Genomic DNA, 26,827 nt, shown 5'->3' on the forward strand with positions numbered 1-26,827 from the left:
AGTGTTGGCTTTTGAGTGTTTAGAAAGTTATGACTTATTTAGGTGTCAAATTTATGTTAATCAGATAATTTATAGAGACTGGCAAACACAAACACATGACTTGTGTGGATTAATATAGTTTTTTTTTGTGGGGAATATGGCTCCTGAAATGTAACTATTATCATATGTGAAGAAGGTAAAATAACCTGACTTGTTGTGCTAAGGCCTGGAAGGGTTTTTTTTTCCCCTCTTTTTTTTTTTTTTTTAAATATTATTTACCTGTTCCACTGAAGGAAAAGGTTTCTTTCTCCTTTTAATTTTAAACTTTGACTCCATCACTGTTTTTGAATGTTTGCTTTATGTTTTAAACCTTGTTTAGGAAAAAACCTACATTTTTACAGACATGGTGTTGAATTCTTTCTTTTTGGGAGAGAAGTGAAAGGTTGAGATGAAGAGATGGGTTTTATTTTCTCTGTGTATTTTCCCTGAAAGTTCCTGTGGGCTGTGTACTGATAGGGCCTTGGGGTCTGAAAATTACAATGTTGTGTATTTTAACCTGTATGTTTAATATCTGAAACAATGACACACATGGGGTTGAGTTGGTTTTTTTTTGAGACTTTTGGAGCTCTGACTTACTTCCAGTGGTGCTGAGCGTTCCTCCCATCAAAAGCCTGCACTTTTTTCTGCTTAGCACTGAAGATAATCAGGTGTTACCTTTACTTTTCAGCGGCATGTGACTTTTCCTTTGTTGTTTTTTTTTTTTTTCCCAGTGCAAAGTCTTTTGTTATCTTTTCAGCCTAATTTTCCTTTAAGCCTTATCTTACGTGTTCTCCAGCTAAAAATCTTTTGAATCTTTTGTACGTTAGTGCTTTCATCTGAGATCTTCTTTTTGACACTGTATTCTTTAACAATATTTCATCTCTTGCTTCTTAGGGAGGAGAACCCAAACCATTAACGATCATGCTACACCGAGAAAATGATACTTTGGGATTCAATATTATAGGAGGACGACCCAATCAGGTAATGAGAAAAGTAATGGTAGGTTATTTTGGCTGTACTTTCTGTTACTGTCTACGCTGCTAGTAATAAAAGAGTTACTTTGGGTGGCAGTAGGTATGGAATCATCTCCATAGACAGAAGAACTGTATATTAGCAGGTGTGATTGGAATAATTGTTGAGAAGACATAATCTTGTGAGAATTGGATTATTCTCATTTTCAGGAAAGGTGTTCCCATTGCTTTTGCTTTAAAACTGTAGACTGATCTCCACTCAGTTTCCATGTGAGTAATATGTATTCATGCAAACTGTTCAATGGAAATCTCTGGGACTACTTAGAAGAGTCATTGTTGCAGGATTAAGCCATTGGAATTTTTGGAAACAGCTTACTTTTTTTTTTTGTTTTAAGGAAAGATGAAAATTTGCTTCTCTACGGCAGATAGTTTAAGCACATGTCCTGATCTCATATGCCTGCTTTCAATTTTTCTTTCTTTGTGAACTGAAAAAGAGTTTTCATCGATCTTGTGTGTTAAATCAGTCTAGTGTCATCAGTTTAGGTTTAGAAAGTTCATTGGAAACCATAGAATATGCATAAGGATCACTAAACCCCCTAGAATATGCATGAGAATATGCTTTTTTTTTTTTTTTTACTTTATCCTTCCAAAAGCATTAATCAGGACTGTCATTACATGTGAAGGGTAAAGAAACCTGTTAAACTGGAAAATTAATCGTTGATTAAAAAGGCTTGGTAATAATTATGCACTGATCAGGTTCTTGTTAAGTGGGAGAGTTGTAACCTCTAACTGTCATTGAAGAGGGGAATGGGACCCTGTATATTAGCTTGGCAATCTTCTGTTCTAATGCTATATTTAGCAGTGCCAAAGAGTCTGTTCCCGTTACCGTAAGAAGTTCACTGTTTGCCCTGCAGAATTATTGTTCCCTGTGGGTAAATATGAAGACTAGCAGTTATCAAATGTTGGTGCTGTAAACCCAAAGCAAGGGTTTCTTAGATTTTCTAGAGGAAGGATGAGACAACAGATGGCTATGAGATAAAATACACACGCTTTGATTATATCCATATTTTGAGTGTACCAGTAACCAAGTCCAGACAATCTTTAGTTTGGATTGCAGTGTGACTTCTGTTACTTACAGCTGTAGGAAAACTGCAGGGAAAAGAGAGCATGGTGTTCAGCTTTCTTGGGAAGCTGAGCTTTTCTGAAGTACTTCCAGTATGCTGACAGTGCATACAGGAAGAGTTTTTTACATTACAGTTAGGCTTTTTGAGTGAATATTCTGGAAGTTTAAGGAGTAAATAATAAATATATGAAGGTTCACAGCACTGTTCGTGGAGATAACTGCCGACTTGAGATAAGGAAATGGTCATGATCTTCCATTAAGGCTAATAGTTTGGAGATGGAGAAGTTGGTGGAGCTGTGAGGCAGAGCTGGGTCTCAGGGGTTTTTGAGTCTTTGAAGTTTAATTTGGAAATCCTGTTTTGTTTTGTTCTCATTGTGATAAATGTGAATGCCCCAGATGCTTGATTGGCAGTTCCCAGATAGCAGTATAAGGTCTTGCTCAACATATCTGGAGCCAAAGGATATACCAGGAAAAAAGGACTGAGTTGACTTACATACTTAAAAACTGGAACAACAGCTGTTTGGTTAACAAGACAAAAAGTTCATGAAGGCTTCAGAAAGTACATTCAGGTTGTTCAGGGAAGACGTGTCCCTGGATTGCAGCAGAAGAGCAAAACAGTGGTGTCGCCTGCATGGGAATGTGTTTCTTCACCGCATGTTATTTGTGTTTTATAAGTATAGTGCAGGTTTTCCCCATTGGAAAGCAGGTAACTCTTGGTGACCTCAGCAGCGTACATACGTACTTTGTGTTCACTGTGTTTCGTTTCAGTCCATAATAGGCTTCCCCCTGTTCACCTTCTACGTGGAGGGAGGCAGAGAGGAAAGGAACGACTCACCACAACTTGTCTTTTATTTTGTCAGGAAAGGACTCATTTCACATAAGTGTGTGTTTCTGGGAGGTGATTCATTATTCTAATGGAGCAAGGCTGCTTTGATCCCCACTTTTGTCCTGGGCCCCAGCTCTGGCTGGCCGGGAGGACTGTCCTGCAGAGCAGGCTGTGGCGGTTGTCCCACCCAAGGACACCACGGCAAAGCCAGGCTGGAGGAAGGCGTGCGCTGCGGGCACGGCCTGGGGCTCCTGCAGTTACCCACAGACTCAGCTAAAGATTGGGTAAACCCATCATCTCTGTAGCTCCCCTCCATCCCCTGCTGCGCAGCTTATGGGCCAGAGCTCGATATGCTGTGTGCTGCATTTTCCTGGCAGGACTGGTGGATACCAGCATGTGCTGCCAACGTGGACCACAAGCAAGACTGAAATATCCTTTTCCTTACCTGGCCATTCATTACTCTTGAAAAAGCCAGTGAAATTTCTTATGGAAAAAATTACAATTTTATGTGAGTGAAGACAGTGTAATCTGGCGTTTGTTTTTTTTTTCTTAAGGAAAAAAACAAACTCTGTCCTGCCTGCATTTTCATTAATGGCTATTAGGCTTCTTTTATCAGGGTTTAATTTCTCACTGCTTACATGGGAACTCAGTGGAGGTCTGTTTGTTCATCATTTCAAAACACTGCTGAAACTGTTAATGTTTCCCTTTTGCTTCTTACCTGACACCTACGAGTCTCTGTGACAAAAGGAAAAAAAAAAAGGAGTTTATGAAATTGTAGTCTGACATTGTGTTGAACAGCTATTTGTTAACTTGAAATCTACTTGGATTAAGTCTCCATGGGCCAATGGCCACATGCTGTACAGCATGTTTTACAGTAGCTCCATTTTTTTGTTATGGCTTTATCATTTTCTAAATAGAAAAAATTCTAAAACATTTTTCCCATGAGTGTATAGGAAGCCTGTACATATATGAATCATGTTGTTGGTCAGAGATTCACCGCTTACAGAAGGAAAAAAAGCATCATATAAAATGCTATCCAAAGCATAAATCATCTGGAATAAGATTCCTTCATTTATTGCTATCTAGGTTATTATTTCTGTGAACACTTAAAAATACAGGCAGTGTCTGCCTGTAATTATTTCTTTAATAATAATGATTTTAAACTATCGTGCGATGAAGTAATTTTAGCATGTTCAACAACGTCAGGTATATCAGCCGTGGTAGATAACTTACCTGCTTTAAATTTGACCTTGATGTACTTAGCAACGTGTAGAGATCAACTTGGAAGCAGGTTCTCATTTTGTTCACAGCTGATCTGTATGGATTTCACAGTTGAACAACTTCTCAATCTCCCATGTGAATAGGATTTATGAGGTTAACCAATTCCAACCAAATCCCATCACTGTTACATGCCAGCTAACTAATGCCACTTTGTTCCTTGGGGCTTTATTTTCAGTGCAGAAAAAAAAAGAGTTTACAAGCAGCAGTGCTGCAGGAGCCCTTTCTTTCCCAGGAGAAACACTTGTGCATCCATTTTCATGAATGTATTTCTCTGTGCATTTATGTACTAGTCATTGTCTGCTGTGAAGTTTGACGTCTGCTTCAAATATTTCAGCTGGGATCTGATTCCTGTTGCACCCCGTGTCTCGTTTAGACTAAAATAACCAGAAGTAAATGGATAATCTTATAAAAAATGCTAGAATAGTTCATTAATTCTATCCTTTTGGTTAATCACTAGTTTGCATTAAGCAAGTTAAAAAAAAATTCCCAAGGAGCTTAATTCCTAGCTAGGAAAGCAAGCTGCATATTTCAGGTGGATTTACGTTTCTCATTGCTGCTGATTTTAATACCGTCTCATTTCTTGTACTAATGTGGCCCTTTATGCAACTTTACTATCGCCTGGTACAGAACAATCAGGAGGAATCTGCTGAGGGAATTTATGTGTCAAAGATTTTGGAAAATGGACCTGCAGACAAAGCAGAAGGCCTGCGAATTCATGACAAGATTATTGAGGTAAGGAAAAAAAAACCCAACACACCAGTGGATTAGTCTGTTATATTATCAGATTAATCAAGGATTTGATGGTTTTACACAAAGGATGTTGTAATTTTCCTCTTTTGCTGTGTCTAAACATGATTCTTGTACGCTGAACTGCTCGAACTTTTCTCAGATGTGAAGATGGATGATGGATTTTTCCAACAACTAATAAATGTATTGGTCTTGGGATTAAGCTGATTTAAGCAAGGCAAAGGTGTAGACACTGAAATAGCAAGAGAGGCATTCTGTATTTCTTTTCATTAACTTCAGAAAGAAGGCAAACAACTCCATGGCAATTCACAGGTTTAATGAAATTGGTTTTGCCCTGCGTAGGGGGTATTACTGTTGTGACTCTGGGACACTGCAGAGAGGCTGTACTGTTAAGCAGTGCTGTGAAACTTCTTAAGCAATTAAAGAAAGTACTTTCTGCTGTATCATCAGAAGTGGATCATCTGTTGTTCTCACCAGGACCAATATAGCTGTTTCCCAGTCTGGTAATATGCTGGCATGGAAATTTTAAAGTTTATTCCTGTGCTGTATGCAGTTTTTTTTCCCATAAAATAATAATAAACAAATCAGTAACTCGGTCTGAAGAATACATTGCTGCCTAGCCTGCATGTGTAACTGTAATTAGACCTCCAAGAGGTCTCGAAACAGTTTCAAACAGTCAGTGAAATGGGCTCCTTAGGGTGCTGTCAAAATGGCGTTTCACATTGCAGGTCTAACACAGCTCTCTGAATGACAGCACGTGCCAGTAGCTGCTGGGTCTCTTCAGGATACATCACTCCAGCCTTGGGTTTAGAGGAGGCTTAGAAGCATGGTGTGAACTTGCCAGTTGGATGAGGTTTTGAACAAAGACACGTGAAACAAGTGGATTGGGAGAGAAATGCAGCGTGCTGCTTCTGGCTTCTTGCATTGTGTTGCTGTTAAGGACTCGAAACGTAAGCCAGGAGTGTTTGAATGCTGGCATGGCTCTTAATGTTGCGAGCCTAAAGCAGAATGTGTAAACCAAATTAATGTATTTTCTTGGAGAAATAAAACTCATGCTCTTAGCTGGCAGATACATGCATCTCTAGTAGAAATCAAATTGGCTGAGCAGAACTGAACTTGCAACATAACTCTTATCTCCCCAAGATATACAAAAAGCTTTCACATCTAATTTTTTTTTTGTGGAAAAATTCTATTTTCTTCTGACATAACTGTTTCACTTACAACATTGTATTTTCTACAGACTGACCTGCTATGGAGTTTTATGCATTTACTCAACACTTCCTGCTTTATTTTATTGTTCTTTTATAGTGCCTTGCTTTTTAACACAAAATGGAATGGTTTTGTGGGAAGGAGGAATAAAGTCACAAACCAGCATTTATTAAACATGAGGTCATTTCTCAAAATGCCACCATAATTGATGCTTGATTTTTATTTGTTGAAAAATTCTGGCTGCATAAAGTCATACTGATATTTAAATTGCTACTGAGGATGTATAGATTTCAGTTGTATGTGAAACTGTAGGTCCGGTGTAGCGTATGTATTCATGCAGCTCTGAATGGAGCTCCATTTCCACCATATTAATATACAACAGGTTTGTATATAATGTATTCGGGCATGCATTTAAAAATATTCAGGGTCAGATATTCTACTAAATGTTTCAATGTTTCAAAATTTGTTAGACTAAACTAAAAAGAGGAGAAATGGAGACATTAAGACTTTCTAAATGAAATGTAAATAAGTGATTATTCCTCTGTGCCAGATATAGGAAGCAGCTGGAGTCAAAAGGCTGAGTTTTTCCTTGCCCATACATAGCTATCGATGCCAGGATGCCCTGCCAGCATTGCTGCGCTTTGTTGTGAAGGATCAATATGAAAGCTTATGCTGTGAGGAAATAAGTCAGATGGTGTAACTGTTTCAAAAATGTTGGCAAATACACAGCATATCAACTTTGGTGAAAAGCTCATACGAAGTGGGACTTCTTATATTGCTTGCTCTTCATTCACTTGGTGATCTGATGGGTGATATTTTCTGAGACCATTTTTCAATAATCAAGAGCAGAAGGAACCAATGTTGTTAGAAGCAGCCTTTAATGGCTTCAGTTAGTTGTTTGGCAATGTGATGCCCGGGGTGTTTCTAGCAATGCGTAACTAATGGGATAATGGACAGAACTATCCCATTAAATCAGGAGAAAATCTGTTCTCAAGGCGTGTTGCTAAATAAAGGAGGTAATTTGTTTCAGTGCTTTATCAGATGTTTAACAAATGTTAACTGCACGGGGTTGACTGCAGTGAGTTGTTTCAGATGACCATCGCCTGGGTAACCTAGTGCAGCAAATGGATTTCACAGTCCTATGGCATTGGCAGCTGGAATTGTGAGCCAAGCCTGGCAGACATAGGCAGTGCTGCCTTTTCATTTTATATACGTCATTATCTATGGCAGCAACTTTGCCAAATAATTGTTAAGGTATTTGAAAGAGTGCCAAGGGGAGAAATCAGCTTTCTTTTATTTATTCTCAGTGTAAAAATGACACGCAAATGACTTGAGTTCTTGGAGGGTTTTGAGGTCAGTGTGCCCAGAATATGGGCCATAGAGCCTCTTCAACATTTTAATCTGAAAAATGTTGGTGTTTATTTGGGCTTTACCCTCAGGTGAGCATCTTTTGTGCTTGAGGATCTGAAAGCTGAAGCAGATGGCTGTGAGCTGGCAAGGTGGTGGTGAGTGAGGGTGATAGGGAGAGGTGAGGGGTGACAGCCCCAGGTACCCTGCATCAAGGGGCTGCAGATCTTCACAGGGTATAGTCACAGGACCCTCACTGATCCTTTTCACTCTTCTGCTGAGGATTTCAGGCACAGCTTTACCCTCTTTGTTCAAGGTTAACTCCTCTGTGAGAACAGATTTGTTTATGCAGTGTAAAGCTGGCCTGGGACAGTGATGTGCACAAGTAGCATTTTGGCGATGTGGACTTTTGGGAATCTTATTACAAGCCAAAAATGATCATTGTTTTTTCATCAAGGAGAAACCCTTCCTCATTAATTACTTCAATGTAGCAGGTTTCTCCAGATGTCACAGTCTTCTGCTGCATTCAACAGTTTTTATCCCAAAAATCTAGCTCCCTAAACTAACACAGTTCAGGATGTGTTCCAGGACTAAACACTGATCATATGCTATAAAAAGCACCTCATAAAACTAGATGCAGCATTGATATCTCTGACTCCCAACACAGAAGTCTTGGATATAAAGTCACCAGACCTCTAACTTTGGTTCTTTGTCTTCTTTTCCACCCCGCCTGTGAATCCCGAGGGGAGGAGAGAAGCAGAAAGCCATGCACAGGGCGGTCTATCAGCCTGTGCTGGTTCAAAGAAATCTGGTTGCTGCTGGGAGAAAACAAAAAGTATGTTTAGAATTGTTCACAGTTACATAGCTATGCATCATTTCATCTCCCCCTCACTTCATGCAAATCTTTCCTACTGAATACGTTCACCACTCATCTTTGCTAATGCCTCGTCAAGGCGGTATAAAACAGCTATGAGCCTTGGCAATGTAGCTGATACACAAAAGTGTTTTACCTGCTGGGTTTTTTTAATACTTATTTATAGTGCAGAGCAGTAACACTGGAACTGGTTCTTTCTGTATGGAGGAAAATTTTACTCTCTCAGTTTGCAGTTAGTTTAGCTTCACATAGCAATGGCACCACATTGGCCAGAGCTCCAGGTACACTAGTTAATGCCTAGTTAACAAGCCGTTCAGAACTAGTCCTTTATACTTATGTTTTAGGTTATTTTTTCTTTGTATAATATTAAATTTTACAGAAATTGTTATGTCATCTCCTCTAGTTTTAAGCTCAACTTTAGCAAAAAACAGTGATTTTCTCAAGTTCCCTTTCATTCTGTAAGTCACATTGTCTTGCAAAATACCATTGTATTATAAAGTGGGATATGCTGATTTTATCTTTTCACTTCAGTGTTGTATATAAAATACATGAACAGGACAGAGTTTGCAATCCAGATGGAATTCCTAATTTTTTTTTTTTTTTCTTAAAAGGAGTAGTATTTCATCAACTTGAGGAAAAAGAGCTACTGTTAATTCACATTGCCTAAGAGACAAAGCCCTATAGTCACAGCTGAACCTTCCGTAGTAGGTTTGCCAAATAGCAAAACAGCAGTGAAAAACCTTGTGTGCGAGTAAAAGGGGCTTAGGCCAAAGACCAAAATATTCATATGAGGAACTGTGAGCACATCACCATCTGGAAGGCTCAAGTGTTTTTCTGTTCCTCATACTGCAAGGCAAAGGCTTCTGTTCTTTTACTCTCAAGTTAAATGAGAATATTGGCCCTTTCACATTTTAGTCAGTTGATTCTCATTAATCTGATGGCTAAGAAGCAGGCATGATGGAGAAGAGGGGAAAGAAAAACATTTTCATTTTTAGTCTGAGATCTTTAAGTCTTTTTGAAAAATGAGATGGATACACATGTATCATGACTGTGTATTTTGTTTATGCAGCCCGAGCGCCATAAGTATATCATAAATAAGGCTTCATCCCTTACTCCATGTTTTCCTTTGTTCTTTTCACTTTTTTTGGAGAGTACACACACAATGGCTTTCAAGCGCATGTCAGCAAAGCCAGTTTCAATAAAGATGATGTCTTGAGGCTTATCCTGGCAAAAGTAACTTACATCTGCAAAGCGCCTACACAGAAACTTTTTTTAACTATTGCCAGACTGCTGACTGTGCTATGTGTCAGCCTTGTGATGTTTTATCTTCTGCATGTTTCTGTCATTACACTCACTATGTTGCTCAAGCAAATCTTTGATACTCGTCATGTTTATTTGGCTAAGAATCTCCACTGTCAGATTATGTCTGTAGAAGTAGCGAGCTTAAAAACTGTCTTGCTGGGATCAGAAGTGGAAGATCTGGGATGACTTTCAACCAAAGCTGCACATGATGTGGCCAGTAAGATCTGGGTGGTAGCTGAGGAAACTTTTATATAGCTAATTTCAGTGATGTGGATTTCAGTGTATCTAAATATGCCCAAAGTGGCCTTGGGTATATTAAGTTCCCTTAAATCCTTAATAAATTCATACTGTTACGTTGCAGGTAAACAGGTCTGGCACCTGCATTCGTTAGATAGCTCCTAATTAGTCTGAAAGGTCCTTGGCATAATGAATTGGTTATACCATAGGCTTATAGATGTCTGTAGCCTCTTTTCACTTCTCCCTCACCTGTTGAGATACAGGTTTTTGGACACCTGAATTCTTTAATCTGTCTGAAGAAGCATTTAAAAAAGTCAGGTGTGACCAGGTTTGTACATAAGTTCATTTGAATAGGAGCTACTGCCCTCATTGACTTTTTTACTTACCATAAAGTCATGGAGTGCTTCTCCAAGAAGTGAGAGGTCTAGGTTGTGGTCTCTGCCCTACCTGCAAAGGACTGAGCTTTCCTGTCCAGGTAATTGCCCTCATTACTAGGGTAGAGGCTATCCTGTGTGAGACTAGCCTCCACCCATCTTCTTCATCTAGAGCTAGGTGCCAGCAGGTGTTTGAGAGTCAGGATTATCCAGTGATAACCTGCTGTGAAGTACATGTTGGTTCCAGGGAGCTGTATCTGGAACACTGGTCCTACCCTTTTCTAGGTGAGCACTGACACCAATGCGTGAGAGTTTCCCTTTTTCTTGCACAGTTTTGCATCTTATGTGACACTTCCTTGAATTATACTTGCATTTATGACTTCATGGTGTCTTGACTTTGAGAGGGAAGGTGGCAAATGCTGTTAGCCAGGATATCCTCCACCTAGGATGCTTTCCTAGATACGAAAGATGAGATTCTCTGACTGAATAAATACCAGTAGCTGGGGTTTTCCTCCTCCTGATCTTTGCTCTAGCTGCTCTGTTATCTGAAAGGTGGTTACTGCTGCTGATGCCCACTCCTAGAAAGCTGTGCAGACCAGATCTCATGTAGGTGGAGGAACTTGGTGTTCAATGTCCTGTCTGTGCTAGAAGCTGATGTCTCACCTTGGGCATCCTGGAATGCCTGAATTTTGTACTTTGTTGCCTGAGTTCCCAAATATCAGAGCCTGAATTTGGCTGGACTCGCTATAGGTCTTTAGAGGTGTCTGCAATCCTCTCCATTCACTGAACTAAAATGCAAATGTGTTTAAGAAAACAGGTTATGTTCCTTCTAAAAAGCGCTTAAAAATCCAGCAATTTACTGTCTGTATTTTAAAAAGAGAACTTGAGACATTTGTTTATGTGACCTAAGATTTCTGGGTTTTTTTTGGTGGTGAAATGTGTTAGAGAAGGGACTACTGAAATAATTACACTTCTATATATAATGTTTTCTTGCAAATCTTAATAAGACTTCACAGAATACTTTCTATCCTAAAGAAAAGGGAGAAATAAAACAATATTTAAGAAGTGAAAAACTTAGTGTTAATAGGGGAATACTGAATAATGACTTCAGATCTTGTGATCAGAAATTAAGTATTTGATCCCTTAGTTGATTGAATGGGGTCTTAAGTTCATAAAAAGGCAAAATATTATTTTGATACTTGTGTAAAACAGCATCATGAAAAAATTCTCAAATGCTTTGTGTTTTAAGAGGTGATTTTTTTTTTTTTTTTTTTTTATCTGAGTCATAAACTGAGAAGTTTCTGTCTGCTGAGAACTTGCTGTGGACTCAGCTCTAGAGAGGTGCACGCCTGTAAGAGGGTTTCCCAGCTGTGTTCTTTTGGGCTTGTTCTCACAGACAAACCAGGCATGTGTGCAAATATAATGCTATGTTGTTTTTGTGGAAATACATGTGCTCACAGTGCTTTTATCTAAAAAAATATGGAAATGCCAAACGTGGTTGGAATATGACCACCAGGTGAACTCTCCAGCTAGTTTATCTGCAGAATTGGTGTATTCGAGAGAGAAGGCAGTATCATCCTTTTCAGCAAGTCTCTTCAGCTTGTATGTGCTTGGATGCTCCTCTGCAAGGGGCTCCCAGTAAGCAGAGGAGATACACGGCTGGCTAGAACATGGCACAAGGCAGATGTGGCAGAAGGAGCTGTGTGGGAGTATTTCTGAAATGTGACCTAGCTTCATGCTGGAGCCAAGACAGCAAGCAAAGTGAAAGTGGTGAAAATTATCTCTTAAAATGGATTTTTGTGCTACCTCTACCATGTTGGGTCTTTTTCTAGGTGACTTAGGTTAGGAATGATAGAAGAGGGTTTGGGATCTTGCATGCACATGAGTGTGCAGAACCCCCTCCCTCCAGTGAGTTATTTCTGTTTTGCTCTGACTGTGGTGGATCTCTACAGCAGCTGGATCACTGTAGGTGCAGAAGGGGAAGAGTAAAGGAGAGTATGCAAGGAAGAAGAAAAACAGGGGAAAGTGAGCTTTGCAATTAGAGAGTACAAAGCACCAACCTTATGTCTCCACAGGAGTGTTTTCCAGTGCTTGCGTATAAACAGGCAGTGTGGGAGAAATGGAGGGGATGTAGGAATAGGGGTAACTGAATTGTGGAATAGAATCATCTATACGCACTGCCGTGAACTCTGATAGGGAAGTAAAATGAAACAGAACTGGAGCAGAACAGTGGTAGCTGTACTGTATCTGCAGAGTGGGGCAGTAGCTAAATTGGCAAGTCAGTGGTGCTGTTAGGTAGGAAGGATTCTGGTTAACCTGTGGAAGAGCTGACTAACATAAGAACCTGCGAGATCCCATAAACGATGTTGCTACCATGCACCGTAGATCCCTAGGTACCGTGTGAAGGCCTGATCACACCCATCTCCTTCATAAAGTGTCTAATCTCACCCTGAAGGGATAACGTGTGAGAAACTTGGCAAGTTGAAACTCAGCATCTTCCTAGATGCCCTGTTTGAGCTTGTCTTTGCTACATGCCATCTTTCTCTTCCTTCCCATGGTTTGTTTTTTTTATTTTAAACTTTAAGGTAAACCTTGTAAAACAACGGAACTTCAACACACTTCTATCACACCCAGCAGCAGGTGCAATGCAGTTTTATATGCTGCAGAGATAGTAGGCTTGGAGGAAATTTTTGTTTATATGAGGTTTTAGAGGTGTTCATGGGCACTTTCAGGAATGCATTAAACAACTTGTCTAACATCTGTCAAATGCTGCTGCTTTCATCCCCTTCCCAGGAAGAGAAGGGCATGTGCAGAGGAGTGTTTTGTTTAGGAATTTTTCAAATAATTACATACACACATATTTACATGTTGGTGTCTGTTTATGTTAGGGAAGACAAGATTGTAGAAATGTATCTTTTTATTTGTTGCTGAAGGTGGCAAGGTTTTATGATGAAGACCTTTGCTCTTTTGTCTTTGCTCAGGGCATTATCTTGGGTCAGCCCTGAAGTGCTTCCTCTTCCATTGACAAGCCAAATCTCCATGGCAGTTGGGCTGTAGGTGTGATTGTAGATCATTGTCTTGGACCAAGTTTGTATTGTAGATAGGGCAGACTCGGTGGTCAGTATTTGGCCAAAGTACCCTAACCTGGTGAATTTCAGAAGTTTTGAGAGGAGGAAAGGCATTTTCTGATAACTTTCATTAACCTTGTAAACTATGTAATGAATAGAAAAAGAAGCTTCAGAAAGCACTTCAGGATGGATCAGAGGGTGCTAACCCTTTGAGGCTCATATGATGGAGACGAGTGGAATAATTGATGGTAACCCAGCTATGAAAATCTCTGATAGTCTGAGACCACGCTGAGTTTGTTGCTTAGAACTGAAGGACGTATGAGGAAGCCCTGCCTCCCACAGCACATGCTGCTGGCACCCCAGAAGCTCTGGGCATTTTCAGAAGGTGAAAAGAGCCTTCTTCAGCCTTTCATGAAGGTTGCTCTTTATTGTGGTTGAGACAACTTCACAGTTAGAGGAGATGACAGCTTACATATGTTGTGTGAATGCAGTGCTTTATCCTCTTAAGTCACTGAATTGATTGTTCCAGTCCAAGGATATATGCTCCAAGAGCTTTGATCTCTTCTGCCCTTTTTCTTAATCAGCTAATTGTATTTGTAAGGAGTAGCTAATCACTGTTCTCTGTAATTGGAGGCTGAGTGAAAAAAGCCATTAGTGTCTGCCAGTGCAGAAATGCTCAAAATTAAGTAATTATTCATAGCTTCACTTAAAAAATTAATAACCTAATTTTTAAGGAGCTGTGAAATGCAGCAGTGTGTTGAACAGGAGAGCGCTCCTCCTTAGAACTTGTGAATAGGAGTAGTCAGAAGCACGTATAGCATTGTGCTTTCCAAATGCTTTGAAAACTGAAGTGATAATGTAAAAAAGGTTCTTGTTTGGAAGCTACTTCTCTCCAAAATGCAAAATCTTGCAGCTTTTAAAACCATAAAGTAATGGAAAAAACTCATTTTCAAATTGGCAAGAGCAGATGTGGTCTCTTCAAACCACCATCAAAGACTATGCTAAGTAAAATCAAATATACTAAGCTAAGTACATTTGTTACTAATACACAGACATTTTGGTAAATATATGTCTTGTTTGGAATTGCAAATCTGATGTAGTTTTACAACTTTGTATGTGACCCAACTTGATTTAATCACTGCTGCTGCAGAAAAGGAGCACAGAATGACTCAACACTGTTTCTTCATTTAAATAATTTTGGAAGACATTTTCTTTATGAAATATTGTTGACAAAATAAGTCATGGCTGCTATGTTTATTTACATAGTGTGTTTACCTATGTTTACAGGATATGATTCACATAATGTTTTCTTTGAGGAATATGTCTTTTCAAGTAGCACAACTAGGAAATAGAGTAGGAGGAAAGGGGAAATTATGGAAAAATTTAATTAATAACTGTTGACATCCTGCAGTTTTCTACTTGATTTTTAAGTATGAAAAACATATTTGAACATCACTGTATTCCACACACCTATCAGATAGTTTAGTTTCTTTAAAACTGAAAAAATTACAAATCTGTGTGTCTAGAAGTGGTCATCTAATGTAGGAGAAGGTCCAAAATAGGTTGATGTAGAGCATGAGGTCTTTTTCTGACTGTTTGGAGCGTCCAACATTTAAGGCACTCAGTGGCTCAGAGCTTGCCCATCTGTTTCTGAGTACAGTCTTTCAATCTTGTGTTTGTTTCTTTAAGCATGCTGATCAAGTGGGTTAATATCTGAAGTCCTTCCAGCAGCTCACAGGAAGAAGGCATGCTATTTTAAACGGAAGGGATTTGCTGTCTTGCATGAATTAAAACATCTGGATCCCTACACTTCTCTGTTACAGTTTGATTGAGCTGGGCTAGTCTTTGGCACATGGCAAGTACGGAGCCATATGGTCTTTGTGCTGTCAGCAAGCCATTTCAGCACATACCTTTGTCTACCCCCCAGCCATCTCTGAATGGTAGCTGCTACTGCGGCCTGGAAGATAAATGTTCCAGGAGCTTTCAAGCTGTTGTGCCCTTCTTGAATGGATTGATTGCATTTTTGAGTGGTACAACATCCAGAAGTCTGGAGCAGAAAGCTGAATTCTTCACTTCCCCTGCCATACTCAGAGCCCTGTTCCCAATTGTGCGCCTTCTGCCAGTGCCAGATGTGTAGCAGCGCTTTCTGACTTGCACTTCGTGTCCCTTGCATCCTGCTTTCTTAATGTCTCCATGAAATCTCTAAGTGCTCCGCACAACTGGCTTTTAGAATGCTTTAGATGTGTCGTTAAATGGAAAACTGACTGTTTTGAGAAGGAACCGTTCCTTATGAGAATAAGTATGATATTTTCTAGAAATATAGGAGTTCTTCCTTGTTTTCAAATATTCAAAATACTTTAAAATTTATTTTTAAATAACTGTCTAATATTTTAATTATTCCTCTAATTTTCATTTTTATTTAAAAAAAAGAGTAGGAAGAACTTTTCTATTTTTCAATATAAAAAGAACTTGTAAGAAACAAAAATGGTTCATGTAATTTTTTGTAAAGTACTCTTATTGCTAGAATTTCTCATTAAATAAATACCACTATTTTCAGCGTTCTTTTCTGAGTCATTTAAGTACTGTACCCTTGTACTAAGGGTGTGGAGATTTTGTATTTTTTTGCTCCTCCCTGCTATGAGGTGATGGAAATCTAAAGAATCAGTATTCATCACTTAATCCAAAGGTTTTATCTTTTAATTAACACAAACCACGGACAATATTATAAAGATCAAAGAACACATTGACATTTCAGACACAATTCAGAGAGTGAACTGTTTAGAAAGTGCTCTTAATGTCTGGAGCAACTTAAGAACAACGTTTTAATCTGATTGCTTAAACTCGTGTTTTATGTTAGTCAGAGTCCTACAGTCCTTTACGGTCATTCTGCTCATGTCATTAACAAGTACTTTGGGGAGTTCCAGTACAAAATTAAGAACTGTGTGTGCAGGTTACTGGCTTCTTTCTATGTGTATTGCTTTGCATTTGTCTTTTTCTCTTTTGTGTTTTGCTTGCTGTGATTTTTAAGTTCTGTACTTCAAGAAGCTACCTCCATGTATACTTTGAAGTACATTTCATATAGGAAACAGTTTATACTAGCCATTAAAGTTATTAATTTGAAAGCCAGCGTGTTACTTGTTAGCATGGTTAGTTTAACTTCTCTGCTTTGAATTCTTAAATCTACTTGGCTATAGTTACCAGTTTCCTTCTTAATTTAAAAATTTGAGGAAAACTAGTTGGGCTCAGCTCAGATGACTTCAGTCATCCAAGGGCAATCTGAGTTATTTTAGCCACAATGGACAAGATGCCTTTTCATCTGAAGTTTCCTGTCCTTTTTCATATCCCCTCCTGCAGAATTGCTGCTTAGTGTACAAGTACCAGCATCATACTTCTCTGTCACCTCAAAATGATTGTCCGGCTGTGCTGCCTTAAGTTATTAAGGATTTGTTCTGGGAGGAGAAGCCTAAAATCCATACCCAGTTGCTAAGTTTCTCCTTTGATTCAGCCACTTAGAGATGAAATGAGACCTTGGAGCCTAATGGAGTGGGTAGAGAAATGCATGCTAGACTACCACAAAATAGTGGATTCCAATTATAAGTTGCATGCAGTATCATGGATATTGCTGTTTCTGATTTTAAGTGAGCTGAGTTTTTGCCAGGTTCTTATATTGTACATTTTGTCAGTAAGTGACTGGCCAAAGCATAATGAATCCATTTTATTAAGTAGGGGAACAATAACAAGTGATGTTAGCCAACGTGTGCCAAGCCATCTGCCTGATGTTTACTTTTTTGAGTACCGATCATTTATTCAACAGTGCACAAAGCCCTGCAAAAAGAAATGCCAATCTTAGTGTCAGAGAATCTAGAGCACACAGGACACTTCAGATGAGATTGATCTTGCCTAATGCTAAATGTCTTAACATTTTCTCATTCTGTAAGTATTGAAGATGAGTTAGACACCAATTTTTAGCAAAGGTGATTAGTTCAGCTTGAAATATTTAACTTAGTGACATCTAAGTTAGGATGAGATTCATGTGGTAGTGATACAGCTTGAACTCTTTGGAAGATTCATATGAACCAACTTCTTTTTATTGCTTTTTAGTGCTTTTGAGGTTAGACTGTTGGGATAAAAGGCCTCTTTGTACAGAGTTGTTCACTGTAAAGCCATAACGAAGCTTACTGAATCTTGTGTCATCCAGGAATTAATAAAATTTAAAAGGAAGAATGTAACTTGTTTCATTCACTTTCTTATATTGCATTTCACATAGGTTTGATATTCCATTCTTCTGGAATTACATATTTCACTAATTTGAATGGAAGCTTGAATGAACAAGGAATCAGTTTCCATCTTCATAGTAAGTAAAATGCCAGCTTAAGTACAAAAAGATAAATTTGGATACTAAAAGATAAATTTGGGTACAAAGCTGGGCTTGGCATCCACCTACCATGTGGTGGTACTCCTATTTGAGATGGCCTGCTCCAACTCCATTGTCTTAATGATTCTCTCAATGTTACATTTTTCATTAAAAAACAAAACAAAACAAAATAAGCATACAACAACAAGACCTAGCCTTAATCCATGTTTCTGGTATTTCAGTTGCTGAATTTTGAACATTGTTACTCAAAATCTGGCAGGAATTGGCTTGAGAAAAGATGTGACTTGAAATGCTCCAGTAAGCCCTGCCTATTTAGAGATGAGCTTTGAAATAATTTAACTTATGGTTTCATGTCATATCCAGTCTTATTAATCTCTATATCTTTGGGACTGGAATAAAGTAAACCCAAGCGTTAGAAGGCAATCTGTATCCCCTAAGAGGGTGGTCAGTGTACCGCTGTTTTAGCTGACTGCTGTACTGGAAGAAATGATGTGAACAGCTGTGTCAGCTGAGAGCGCTTCCTAGATCTCAGCTCTGCCTGTTCTCTGCACCTTTTTAGAAGTCAGCAAACTCTGATTTTGGCAGTTTCGGGAGGAATCTCAGTAGCTGTTCTTGGAACCTCAGTGATGGATTCTAGCAAGTGAAGATGCAGATGTGTGTTTGAAACGATACAGAGCGCCAGCCATCCAAACAGCGAAGCGATGCTTCGTTTTTCGGCAGTCTTCGGAGAGATGGAGTTTGTTCAGAGAAACAGACCATACAAAGACTGAGAGACTGGTGACATTCTCTTGGCAAGAGAACAATATGAATTATCTCATTGCTCCAAGTAAGACATTTTAATCTACGCTTTTGTTGCTTTTGGGTTTAGTGTTTTGTGTGGTGATCTAAGGTACACAAGAGAAGGAAGACATTGTCTCTTATCAAACTAAGAGAGCTGCAAAAGCTGAGCGCTCGTTGGGCAGAAGATCTGGCATAGGAGGATTTAGTATATATAACTTTAATTTATATAAGTTTTTGGGTTGGTTTGTTTTTTTGGGGGTTGGTTTTTTCTTTTTTCTTTTTTTTTTTTTTTTTTTTTTTTTTTTTAAACAAGGACTGAGAAATTAAGAGATGTGGGGGTTGTTTCCTGAAAAATGCTTTTTTTCCTGTTCTTAGTCATCTTTATGAGTTTATTCTGATGTTTCATGGTTGGATGTTTCCAGTCAATTTCCAACAAGCGTCTTTGTGCAGTGGATGAGCGTATCGGGTTTTAGGATGCACACGTGTGAGATGCATTGATTCTGAGGATGCCTCTGTGGGGAGGCATTCAAAGCTACAGTTGGAATGATACGTTGGCTGTAGAAATACCTTGACAGTTTGTTTGTTTGGTTTTTGGTTTTGGTTTTTTTTTAAATTTGTTTTTTAGTATTCATTTGGTGTTTACTGATCTGTGGCACACTTGTGTCTGGTTCTGAATTCGGTGACATTTGGGAGATGAGGTGTTGTTTAAATGCTGACAGGGAGACTTTTTCAAAGTTTTGTATGTAAGTAGTTGGCTAGCTCTTAGAAAGCTGCTGTATTTTTTTTTTTCCTACATCAGATGAGTGTAGAAAAGTCCTTCTGTCAAAAAAAAACAAAACCAAAACAAACCTCACTCCAAACCTAAAAACCTCACTCTTTTCCAAGTATACTGTGTATATATATATTGCCTATATGTGAAAATATAAGTATAGAATTCAAAAAAAAGGAAAGTAGAATGGTCCAGTATCCCTGCTATGTAAGACTGTAGTGAAGCAGTTATTCTTGGTAGAAGTAGTGAACTGGCATTGAGAGGCTACAGAGAAAGCAGGGAACGCTACTGCAGCAGATGCACAAACACCAGTGTAAAGTATAATCCTTGCCTCATGAATTAACAGTCTAAATAAATGAGTCAGACTGAAAGAAAGTGATAAACATTTAATGTTCAGTATGGTGGTTTTCAAAAGCTCTTTTAAATCCTGGATTTCTTAAAATACTCTTTAGTGGAAAGGTTTGTAATGTTTTATTTGATACAGTGAAGATATTAATGGGCTAGGAGATAAGGCACAAAGGGATAATATAAAAGGAACATCTGAAGTTTTATCTATTAAACAGATTTTTCCAGTCTGTTTTTTCTTCTTCTTTCTTTTATTTTTTTTTTTTTTTTTCCCCACATGTTTTTTGAACTGTGCGTTCTGGATATCATTTAACTTTCCCTTGCAACAGTTTTCCAACTTCAGCTATTATATGACCATAAAGCTGTGCTTTTGAGATGAGATTTAAAATTTCTTTTTATAGTTTGTGAGCTATGCCTTCCTGTGTTCAGAAGGCAACTACCATAGTTTCTCAAGCTACTGCTTTACATGTTAGGATTTGGAAGTGATCAAGCTATAAAAGCTTCTGTGAGTAACAGACTGGAATCTCTTTTCTCATGGTCTGAAACTGTAATAACTTCAGAGGGAATTTTTTTCAAATGCAACTTGTTTTCTATAAATACTACAATACAGCTTTCAGTCTCCAGCCAAGGCAGTGTAAAGTATGTTTGCAGCAGGAAAGATCATTCATCAAGGTGAAGAAAGTGAAGGATGACTGCTTTTTCCTCCTTTCTGTGTCAGGCAGTTCAGAGTGCTACTGTTAAGGAGTGGTGGAGGGAGAAAGGACAGACAGACTTGCGTACACATACTCATTCCTTCCTGCAGCAGTGTTTCAAGAAGTTGTGAGCTTTTTAAACCAATTTGTAGAGTTCTGGTAAATCAAAATCTTATTGCTCGAAACTGAGGTAGTAGTGTGATGGTTGATTCTTTTCTTTTTGTGGATAACCAAGGGACTGATCTGAAAGGGCAGTCATTATTGTCCACATTAAGACTGAGCAGCGAACACAGGGCGTTTCTTTCTTCTTTCTTTTTTTTTTTTTTATTTATTTTAATTTTTTTTTTCAGCGGAGTCAGCCAGCATCTAGAACAGTCATGAGACATGACAGCAGTATTAGCTCCGTACCTAGGTTCTGAGGTTGTCTGCTGCTTTTTTTAATGCTGGAGTGTGCTGTGGCAATTAGGACACAAAATGAATATAAACATATCACTGTGGCTATTCTGCCAACTCCCAGAAGATCTTCCAGAAGCAAACAGTGTCTATTTTCTGTCCTGATTCCTCGTCCTCCCCTCTTCTCCTGTTTATCCTGCCAAGGGAAGGGTAGCATCCATGATGTGTGCCAGTGTGGCGGATCACAGCACCAGCATCTTAGGTACGCTGCCATCTAACTAGGTAAGTCACAGTGTGGTTTTGTGTCTGTGGTGAACCAAAAAGACCTCTGGCCTTTGGAAGTCATCAGCTTGGCAGACAAATTTGATACTAAATGTAAATACTGTGCTTGTCAGCACTCGCAGGTGGTGTGTGGATCTGTGTGATGTGTTCTGTAAATGGCTTCTCTGAAGAAGCTGCTGTTGATTACGCTCAGTAATAGTACAGACAAACCTTAAGTGTGTGCTTCAGCAATCTCAACCGAAGCTGTTCTTAACATGCCTTGTTGAATGAAAGAAGGGAATATCTCAAGATGTGTCCAGCTACTCAACTAGGAGCTGCACACAAAAAAGCCAGTTGATTTCGGGGCTGTGCCAAGCCCATTTACAGAGAGCACATGCATTTTTCTAAGGTTACAGATCAGTATTGATCAGTTTCACTGGAGTGTTTGTGTAGATTTTGATGTTTGAGAATTGTATAGAGGAGAAAACTACAGTAAAGTCAGCTGCAAGTGTGTATTTTGAGGTAAATCAGACACACTTTAATTTAAAAAAAATATTTCATTTTATATATCTGTAATGATCTCTGAATATAAAAACACCCCACTGGCCTCTGGTGGAGGGGCTCATGGCCTGGGAGAGGAGGGGAGATGAGGTGCAAGCAGGGTGAACTTGAGGAGCTGAAATACTACAGTAGGGATGGGGAGCCTGCAATAGAGGAGAAGGGATGCGAAAAGTAGGGGTTTGAAATGGGAGAGGCTGGGGTATTTTGGAGGGCATGGATTTTAAGGTGTACTTTAGAATGTGGGATGAGTGGGAAAAACTGATGCAGAAGAACTTGGGGAATCAAAATGGCTTCTGACGATCACTTTTTTTTTGAAGTTACTGTATTAAACATATTTGAGATTCACTTCCAAATATATTTTTAATGCCTTTCTGTACATTGGTGAATTTCCATCTTTCAAGTTAGACAGTTAATACGTAAGTTAAAGGCACGTTGTTTGCTATTCTGAAGTTGTAGACTTTTGTTAAAGAAATATGGTTTTGCCTGAAAGTATTTTATTTTTTTTTTTTTCCTTAACAGTAGAATGATCCATCTGCAGAGTCCCATTTGGCTGTCTTTGCAGAGAGGCATGCTATGTATTTTTGTCCCCTTCCACATGTTCATAGTTTGCAGGAGGAAAAAAGATTTAGGCTTTCCTGTTTGTCAGAGAAGGAAGGTATTGCTGAGGAGATAAGGTTTTGGAAGATCTTCTGGCTACTGCAATATAAAAAAAGTTGTAGAAGTGTCTGTGTTTTTTCTTCCTTGTCTATATTTTAACCCAGTGAATGTGCTTGCTTAGTGGTTTTAATTCATCATTGTAAGGTGCAAGTGATCTCATACCTGAGATAAATCAACAACTTAAATTTCAGGAAAATGACTCAAAGCATTGTAAAAACTCTCAAGCACAGTATGCTGCATAGGAGTAGTTTCTGTGAAATGTCTATCAGGAACTGGGTTCATTGCCTACAGTTGTACTGAAAATAGACAACTGGTTGTCTTCACCTTTGGCTCTGCAGCTCTTGTCAGAATCTGAGCATCCTGAGACAATGGCTGCCGAAATATTTCTTACTTGATTTTGAGAAGAGAGAAAACAGTTTCAGTATTTCCTTGTAAAATCCTGCTGAAAATATTTTGAAAACTTTGCTTCCTTCTTGGACGTCTGTAATCACTTCTGTTTTTCACACAATGCTGAGATCACTACATCTTAATGGTAGTTAGTTGAACTGAAGAAATAGTGATGCTTTTATTGTATCTCCCTTTGTCTCCTGGAAAGTAACTCTCTTTCTCTGCTACCCTGCTCATGCATCTTGCAGCTTTTCCAGTGTCAGTGCAGAAGCCGTCAGCTCTGAGTCTGTGGCTGTAGTCATCTGAAAGCCATCAGTCTTCTCTGTTCTCATTTTTTTTGTGTATTTTTTGCTGCTGTTTGATAATGCTGTTCAAGAAGATATTAAAATTCAAGGGCCAGATGACTGAAGCCGTGAGCTGCTGTCAGTAAGAAGAGGAAGGTGGTCATGGTCGTGTGTGAAGAGTGGGGCAGGAGATGGTAGCAGGGACTGTGCTGCACAGATTGGAGAAGAGTCGGGCACTCTCCACTTCCGTTATCTGCAGCTTTTATGTCGTTAATTAATGAGTTTAATTCTTGTCATCTGCTTATCTTCTGTGAGCTTAATTGCTTGGCAGAGACTCCATTTCACTGTGCATAAACTGCTGTCAGGGTTTTGCATTGAGAACATGACATTTATTAATGTTTTACATGATTGTTTCCTCCCCAGTCTCATAAGCTAAGTCAAAGCACAAGAAGTGAGAAGGGCTTTGCAGCAAGGCCAGGTGGAAGGGTCTTGGTTAGTTCCCAAGAATGTTTGAGTCGCAGTGTTCCTATAAAGGCAGGTTGGAGAGCAACCGTTGGAGTCTGTGATGTCCTGTGAACCAATTCAGAGATGATTTCTCTGAAGGAAAACTAACTGACAGGGTTCTGTGCTCAAACAATTGGAGCCAAAAGGCAGTGGGGTATTTCATGCTAACACTGAAATAGTAAATGTCCAACTTACACAGGAAAATAAATCTTAAGGAATATTTATTAACATTGCAAACATCTTTATCTTCACAATGACAATCTGTAAGACCTCGCTAATTGGAATAATAATTTAAAATACACTAAAAAGACCAAAACTTTATGGTTCAAACTGGTTTTGTGCTCTCTCTGTAAATTCCCATGCAAAACAGTGAAGACGGAATCGCAGCCAAGAGTGCTTAACAGCGCCTTCAGGTCATCATGTCCCTTGTGAATGCAAGAGTTGCCGTCTCCCAGTTTGTAAAGCTGGGAAACGCTGAAATGCAATAAGCTAGAGCAGAGCTAAAACTATCCAACATGCATGCTGGGAAATCTGAAACTGAGGTCCACCTTCTTGTGTATGGGACTGGACACCCTGCCATCTTTCAGGTCTCTGGGATGTCAGACCCTCATGGTAGAGGTTTTCATATGGTCTCTGTCAGCTACTGGGAGGTCTGTTAGTTTTAAGTGAGATACTGTTGTGTGGTCTAATACAAGGAGATGTGGTTTGCTAGTGTGTCTGGGTTTGTCTGTTAGCCAGGAGAAACTATCACTGCAGTAGAGGCCAACTCAAACCATGGCCGAGTAGTTTGCTCTGGCTCCCTGAGTAGGAGCCTTGCCTTGCAGCAAGACTTCCCTTGATTTTTTCTTTTTTTTTTACTAAACTGGAATCAATGGATAATAAATAATACTCCCAAGTAGAGAAGACGCACAGCTACTCCCCATAGACAAGCTGAGTGTTTTGTTAGTAATTCTATCCACTGAATGCTAATTGTTGAAAATAGTCACACAACTTTGTTAGACCTGAACAGATGCATTAAGAAACAGAGGACATCAACAAGACAGTTGGTTAGGTGTGTGCTCTGCCTCCTTTTTCCTTCATGCTGTCTCACACACTGCTGCTTAAAGCAGTAGTGTGTTGTATGCTCAGAGGCTGTGGCTTATATTTATACAAATATTTGCAGTAGTGGTGGAGATTATTCTAGAAAAAAATTGTTCTTGGCTGGTTGGAGACTTCTACATTTGTGCACCCAATAGATAGTGCCTTTGTCTGGGGCAGGCTTGAGAGTGTGTTGGGTGGAACTGATTCTGCTTGAGAAATATGAGGCTAATGTCTACTTTTGTCTTCTTCCTTGTTGTCCTGATGACTGAGAAACTGCTCTGCAATATGGAGATTATAATGGGTCTCAGAGCAGAGAACTGGAAGAACACAATCTGGAACTAGCAGTGCATAACCTGAAGTCCAGGAGTAGGAAATAAGTTTAAATATGGAGATGATGCATTTTATGAAGGGTAAGAGTGCTTCTGAATAGTTTTGCAGTTTAGTGCCTTCATACTGTGACCTTTTACAGTGAGTAAGGGTATTTTGTATAAACTTTTTGCTATTTTAGAAAACTTGTAAAAAAGATTTTTAAAAGCCAAAACCACTGTCCTCTTCTTACTTCTAATACAAAAGTCACTTAACTCTAGAGTGATTATTACATGAAGCATTGGTTGGCTTGCGATAAAATGCTAAATGGCCATAGTAGTACATTTTATTCATTCTGTTTCCTCCCTCTGAATGATTAAATGCTTTGTTGATGAATGAGTTTGCCCTTTCAGTAAAAGGTGTTTATACTATGAATAATTTTGTTGCCATCAGAAAATTCCAATGGAAATATTTCTGTAGACGTTGCTGTTGATTTTTTTTTTTTTTTAGAAATAAAATATGAAAAAAAAAAGAGTTGTAAGTATGTGTATTTTTTTATTGTAGAAGCTTTGTTGAATTCAGACTTGTTTTGAAAATGACAAATGTGGAAAAAACATATCATTACTTTCTCCTTCAGAAAAACAGTGTGCATAATTATTTGAATGCGTGTATTTATGCACACATGCAAGCTGTATCACGTAGCTTAGTCTTTTGTAACTGAATTTCATGTAGGCTAGCCTGCTCAATGGGAAGTCTGCTGAGATCTGTGTGGTTTCACACTTTTTGCTGAGCACTGCAGGTGACTGACCTGTAGTGATTGCCTGTAGGTGTGAAATATTTCATGTAGTTTTTGTGGTGGTGGGAAAAACTTCCAGGAACAGCTGGTGCCTGGCTCCAAGGCAGCACCCAGTGCCACTGGCAGCATTGCCGTTAGAGTCCCTCTGTGGTTGCTCCCAAGGGACTCATATGTATGGAGAGAGAAAATCAGTGTACAGAACCATGGTTTTATGTATATAGTGATAATAAAAGGAAGTGTGAGGAACAGCATGATGAAAGACTTGGAAAGCAGATGTGAGACTGATAAAAGGATGTAAAAATGGAGAAACTCAGTTAATGCACAATGAAAAGCTGTTTAAATTGTAGTGACCTCATGAATAATACCCTCTGATTTCATGTGCTGTGCAGCAGCTGTGAGAACCAAATGATGATGGCTCTTTCCTCTGGCCTCCCATGTCCAGGCATAGGGTACAGCTCACCTGCTAAATTTACTCAAGGAAATGCTGAAACTGCTTGGGAAGCAGTGATATAACTCGCTCCATGTATTTTGTCCTTAAAGAACACAGTTTCCAGCAGCAAGATATTCAGGCCATGGTGCATGACTCTTAATTCATCAAGATCATGACTTGCCCATAATGCAGACATGCCTCCCTGTCTCCTCTTTTTCGGTTTAGTTTATTCAATAATGCTAGCTGCCAGTGATGTTTAATGATGTTTAATTACTGCTTGTTGATCCTGTCAGGAAGTTTCCTTGGGCTGTTGCAGACATTTCTAATCCAACAGTTTAATATCAGCTAATGGCTGATTAGAATTTCGAAAATATTGTAAGAGCATGGAAAATCCAGATAATAACACTTAATAATAGCTTTAATGCTTAATCAAGCTGAGTATTTTCATTTACACGTATTGCCTGTATAGCTAATGTAGGCCAGCACCAATTGGCAACGACAAGGGTTAGTTTCAGGTGCTAGGGGTCCTTTGAAAATTATGAAACAATTGACTTCTCTGGGTGTGGACATCCAAAAATCTGGGAGGCAAAGCTATGCTGTTTAGTCGCTCAGTGAATGAGATTTACCCATTGATAAGAAATAGATTAATGAATGCATTTTAACAAAATGAACTTCTTGGAGAGCAGGATGGGGGAATGAATGCTGGTGAGGGAAGACCAATTCCCTGCTGACCTCAGCTGCCTCCCTTCCTGCTCCATCAGCCTGCAGTGCCTGAGCCCTTCACTAAGTTTCCTGGGGCCGTACCTGCAGCATCTGACCTATGCAGTTTG

At 39.0% G+C, this 26,827-nt stretch overlaps 1 protein-coding gene across 1 annotated transcript in view; it reads left to right on the top strand.

The window, feature by feature from the left end:
- Window positions 1–26,827, top strand: part of PDZRN4 (PDZ domain containing ring finger 4) — a 248,803-nt gene that overhangs the window by 2,280 nt on the left and 219,696 nt on the right. Inside the window, exons 2-3 of the mRNA XM_086740010.1 lie at window positions 913–999; window positions 4,847–4,951. Coding sequence (XP_086596136.1) covers window positions 913–999; window positions 4,847–4,951 — 192 coding nt within the window. The remainder of the gene's footprint in view (window positions 1–912; window positions 1,000–4,846; window positions 4,952–26,827) is intronic.

This window comes from Chlamydotis macqueenii, chromosome 1, assembly GCF_036417535.1.
Source record: "Chlamydotis macqueenii isolate bChlMac1 chromosome 1, bChlMac1.mat, whole genome shotgun sequence".
Taxonomy (NCBI): Eukaryota; Metazoa; Chordata; class Aves; order Otidiformes; family Otididae; genus Chlamydotis; species Chlamydotis macqueenii.